The sequence below is a fragment of the Berghia stephanieae genome, chromosome 9, assembly GCF_034508935.2.
Source record: "Berghia stephanieae isolate SIO BIC M18660-M18661 chromosome 9, UCSD_Bste_1.3, whole genome shotgun sequence".
Classification (NCBI taxonomy): domain Eukaryota; kingdom Metazoa; phylum Mollusca; class Gastropoda; order Nudibranchia; family Aeolidiidae; genus Berghia; species Berghia stephanieae.
The window spans coordinates 47,888,370-47,894,369 of NC_088368.1; the positions used below are offsets into that span (position 1 = coordinate 47,888,370).

The window sequence follows — 6,000 nt, forward strand, 5'->3', positions numbered from 1 at the left end:
CTTCGAGCTTCGAGCAGCAACATTTACATCAAGCTAGTAGAGGGTATGAAAATCTTGAAATTACTGTGACACTTATTATATATCTGGCTACGCAGATTCTCATTTAGGTGGAGACGATATTTAATGACCTTGAACTTTAGACTTTCCCCCTCAACCCCGCCCCCCTCTTTTAAAATTGTTGTTTTACAATCTGTTGCCTTGAAGTCAACATTCCCACATGGTATTTTGGACCTCAGATCGTTTTAAAATAAAAGACATCATTCCGCATGGCAAGCCTTTAACAAGCCCTCGTTTTTAACCCTCGTTTTTAACCCTATCCTTACCACCTGCAGCAAAATCGCATGGGTGCTAGCAGGAAGAAGTGCTGAAACCTGAAACTAAAATCTCGACACTTTGCCAAACCTGAAAATGTTCCCACTGAAAATGCGGCCTAAACTTTACTCTTATTTCATCACCGTTTTTATACCATTATTAAATGATTACACAGCAAACATATTGACTCAATGAGGAAATTAATTTGATTTTAAAACCAACTTATAATACATAGTGAAATACTCACAGTGCAGTTGTCTCTCTCTAGGGGAGCCAAAGAACAGAGAGAGAGAGAGAGAGAGAGACAGAGAGTACCAGAGGTACTCCCTCAACATTTTTTGAAAAAATTAGTGATGGACACTGAAACCAGAGATATTTGACTTCGAGATACTGCTAAACGGAATTCCAGCAGGAACCAGAAAACTGGCACTCATGCAAAATCGTCACATTTGTTACGACACAAAATACATTTTTTTAAAATTCAGATTTATTTTGTAATTCACAAACTTTGAAGAATGATCTTTGTTTAATTAATAAGAACATAAAGTTGTTTTGTAGAGAGATTGATTGAGTTTTAAAAAAATAATTTTTCTGCTGGGTAAGCCTGGCATTTTGGGGGAATGCTGAAATGATCGGTAAGGAGAGAGATAAGCCTGTAAAAAGCCCTAGTTTTTGATGGGCTTCAGACGTCCCAGGTCTCATCCTTCATGGTCGTGGCCTTTTGGACTTGTCAGATTAGCATCATAATGATATAACAATTACCTGGCAACATGTAGGTACAACAATTGTGATTAATTAATTTTAAAATGTTTAAAAAATGAAATAATAACAAACGTGTAAAAAGATAAATTGGTTGGACTGTAGCCACGACAATGTGTACAATGGTGACTATTTTACTTAAACACCTGACACCCACCTCTTTGGTTGGACTGTAGCCACGACAATGTGTACAATGGAACACTGGTGACTATTTTACTTAAACACCTGACACCCACCTCTTTGGTTGGACTGTAGCCACGACAATGTGTACAATGGAACACTGGTGACTTTTCTGAATTAAAAATTCACCCCATACACCGGAGCATACTCCATGTCTCAACCGTTTCTATGTTATATGTTTGTGATGAGAATATTGGCTATTAAGCTTAACTGCTGGTCAAAATTACTTCGCGATGGTGGTGAACGAATCGGCGATCTCAAGAAGTGGGTGAGAGAGGGATCTAGAAATGACTTTGGGTTTGAAACGAATATTTTTGTGTTCGTGGATAGCTCACACGGTAGAGCCACGCTCTCACCTGCCAGGCAGAGTTGTCGTACCAATAAGGTCGCAGGTTCAAACCCCACCACCACCGCGAAAAAATTTTTTTTATTCTCTATTGTCTTCTGGCACTTTTCTACTCACTTCATATCTTGTTGTTACCAACATAAGTGCCTGCTCCACTCACTTTTCTGAATTAAAAATTCACCCCATACACCGGAGCATACTCCATGTCTCAATCGTTTCTATGTTATATGTTTGTGATGAGAATATTGGCTATTAAGCTTAACTGCTGGTCAAAATTACTTCGCGATGGTGGTGAACGAATCGGCGATCTCAAGAAGTGGGTGAGAGAGGGATCTAGAAATGACTTTGGGTTTGAAACGAATATTTTTGTGTTCGTGGATAGCTCACACGGTAGAGCCACGCTCTCACCTGCCAGGCGGAGTTGTCGTACCAATAAGGTCGCAGGTTCAAACCCCACCACCGCCGCGAAAATTTTTTTTAATTCTCTATTGTCTTCTGGCACTTTTCTACTCACTTCATATCTTGTTGTTGACAATGTGTACAATGGAACACTGGTGACTATTTTACTTAAACACCTGACACCCACCTCTTTGGTTGGACTGTAGCCACGACAATGTGGACAATGGAACACTGGTGACTATTTTACTTAAACACCTGACACCCACCTCTTTGGTTGGACTGTAGCCACGACAATGTGTACAATGGAACACTGGTGACTATTTTACTTAAACACCTGACACCCACCTCTTTGGTTGGACTGTAGCCACGACAATGTGTACAATGGAACACTGGTGACTATTTTACTTAAACACCTGACACCCACCTCTTTGGTTGGACTGTAGCCACGACAATGTGGACAATGGAACACTGGTGACTATTTTACTTAAACACCTGACACCCACCTCTTTGGTTGGACTGTAGCCACGACAATGTGTACAATGGAACACTGGTGACTATTTTACTTAAACACCTGACACCCACCTCTTTGGTTGGACTGTAGCCACGACAATGTGTACAATGGAACACTGGTGACTGTTTTACTTAAACACCTGACACCCACCTCTTTGGTTGGGACTGTAGCCACGACAATGTGTACAATGGAACACTGGTGACTATTTTACTTAAACACCTGACACACCACCTCTTTGGTTGGAGTGTAGCCACGACAATGTGTACAATGGAACACTGGTGACTATTTACTTAACACCTGACACCACCTCTTTGGTTGACTGTAGCCACGACAATGTGTACAATGGAACACTGGTGACTATTTTACTTAAACACCTGACACCCACCTCTTGGTTGACTGTAGCCACGACATGTGTACATGGAACACTGGTGACTATTTTACTTAAACACCTGACACCCACCTCTTTGGTTGGACTGTAGCCACGACAATGTGTACAATGGAACACTGGTGACTATTTTACTTAAACACCTGACACCCACCTCTTTGGTTGGACTGTAGCCACGACAATGTGTACAATGGAACACTGGTGACTGTTTTACTTAAACACCTGACACCACCTCTTTGGTTGGACTGTAGCACGACAATGTGTACAATGGAACACTGGTGACTATTTTACTTAAACACCTGACACCACCTGCACTGTTGTGACTATTTACTTAAACACTGACACCACCTCTTTGGTTGGACTGTAGCCACGACAATGTGTACAATGGAACACTGGTGACTTTTTACTTAAACACCTGACACCCACCTCTTTGGTTGGACTGTAGCCACGACAATGTGTACAATGGAACACTGGTGACTATTTTACTTAAACACCTGACACCCACCTCTTTGGTTGGAGTGTAGCCACGACAATGTGTACAATGGAACACTGGTGACTATTTTACTTAAACACCTGACACCACCTCTTTGGTTGGACTGTAGCCACGACAATGTGTACAATGGAACACTGGTGACTATTTTACTTAAACACCTGACACCCACCTCTTTGGTTGGACTGTACCACGACAATGTGTACAATGGAACACTGGTGACTATTTTACTTAAACACCTGACACCCACCTCTTTGGTTGGACTGTAGCCACGACAATGTGTACAATGGAACACTGGTGACTATTTTACTTAAACACCTGACACCACCTCTTTGGTTGGACTGTAGCCACGACAATGTGTACAATGGAACACTGGTGACTATTTTACTTAAACACCTGAACACCCACCTCTTTGGTTGGACTGTAGCCACGACAATGTGTACAATGGAACACTGGTGACTATTTTACTTAAACACCTGACACCCACCTCTAGCACTGGTTGGTGACTATTTTACTTAAACACCTGACACCCACCTCTTTGGTTGGACTGTAGCCACGACAATGTGTACAATGGAACACTGGTGACTGTTTTACTTAAACACCTGACACCCACCTCTTTGGTTGGGACTGTAGCCACGACAATGTGTACAATGGAACACTGGTGACTATTTTACTTAAACACCTGACACCCACCTCTTTGGTTGGATGTAGCCACGACAATGTGTACAATGGAACACTGGTGACTATTTTACTTAAACACCTGACACCCACCTCTTTGGTTGGACTGTAGCCACGACAATGTGTACAATGGAACACTGGTGACTATTTTACTTAAACACCTGACACCCACCTCTTTGGTTGGACTGTAGCCACGACAATGTGTACAATGGAACACTGGTGACTATTTTACTTAAACACCTGACACCCACCTCTTTGGTTGGACTGTAGCCACGACAATGTGTACAATGGAACACTGGTGACTATTTTACTTAAACACCTGACACCCACCTCTTTGGTTGGACTGTAGCCACGACAATGTGTACAATGGAACACTGGTGACTGTTTTACTTAAACACCTGACACCCACCTCTTTGGTTGGACTGTAGCCACGACAATGTGTACAATGGAACACTGGTGACTATTTTACTTAAACACCTGATACCCACCTCTAGCACTGGTTGGTGACTATTTTACTTAAACACCTGACACCCACCTCTAGCACTGGTTGGTGACTATTTTACTTAAACACCTGACACCCACCTCTAGCACTGGTTGGTGACTATTTTACTTAAACACCTGACACCCACCTCTAGCACTGGTTGGTGACTATTATACTTAAACACCTAGACACCCACCTCTAGCACTGGTTGGTGACTATTTTACTTAAACACCTGATACCCACCTCTAGCACTGGTTGGTGACTATTTTACTTAAACACCTAGACACCCACCTCTAGCACTGGTTGGTGACTATTTTACTTAAACACCTGACACCCACCTCTAGCACTGGTTGGTGACTATTTTACTTAAACACCTGACACCCACCTCAAGCACTGGTTGGTGACTATTATACTTAAACACCTAGACACCCACCTCTAGCACTGGTTGGTGACTATTTTACTTAAACACCTGACACCCACCTCTAGCACTGGTTGGTGACTATTTTACTTAAACACATGACACCCACCTCAAGCACTGGTTGGTGACTATTTTACTTAAACACCTAGACACCCACCTCTAGCACTGGTTGGTGGCTATTTTACTTAAACACCTGACACCCACCTCTAGCACTGGTTGGTGACTATTTTACTTCACCTGACACCCACCTCTAGCCATGCAGAATGGATAGGGGCATAGGAAAGCCCTGTTTTCTTGAAGTTTGTAAATTTCATGACTGGATTCAGTTCACGAAGTCTTAGGATTGGATTGGTTTTTCTGTTCCTCATCTCGGCCATGCCTGAAAAATATGATGAAATCGTCAAAAAGAATACAACCAACAAAAAAAATTAATTAATTAAAAATTAAGCATTTATATAGTGCATTTTTCACCAAACCCGCTTAAAGCTATTTTTGGAACTCTCTCCCATCACACGTGAGATGCTCGGATTCGTTGATAACGTTCAAATCTCGCTTAAAGTTTTATCTTTTTATGTCATAATGTTGCAATACTATTTTCATATTTTGTTGATGAGACATGATGCCTGTTAGTGTTAAGAGATATTACATTTTTTCCGACAGAGACAACGCTGGTAACGGCCAGGTACTCAATTTACACCTGAGTACGGTGAGAGAATGTGAGTAAAGAGCCCTTTCCAAGGACTCAACCATGCGCCGAGTGAGGCTCGAACCCAGAAACTTCCAATCTGAAAGCGAGTGTCATACCACAAGACCACATAGCGACACAATGCTCAACATTATAGTCTTGCTCAGCCTCAGTGTGAGAGTAAGCGATACCAATGATACCAAAAGGCAAGAAAGAGGCTGTAGATACCAAGCAGCAAGAAAGAGGCTGTAGATACCAAGCAGCAAGAAAGAAGCTGTAGATACCAAGCAGCAAGAAAGAGGCTGTAGATACCAAACAAAAGTGTAGTCCAACAGAGAAAGAGGCTGTAGATACCA

At 42.0% G+C, this 6,000-nt stretch overlaps 1 protein-coding gene across 1 annotated transcript in view; it reads right to left on the bottom strand.

Annotated features, from left to right (window-relative positions):
- The window catches only part of LOC144980372 (uncharacterized), a 63,910-nt gene that overhangs the window by 4,774 nt on the left and 53,136 nt on the right, over positions 1-6,000 (bottom strand). Inside the window, exon 15 of the mRNA XM_078928075.1 lies at positions 5,208-5,338. Coding sequence (XP_078784201.1) covers positions 5,208-5,338 — 131 coding nt within the window. The remainder of the gene's footprint in view (positions 1-5,207; positions 5,339-6,000) is intronic.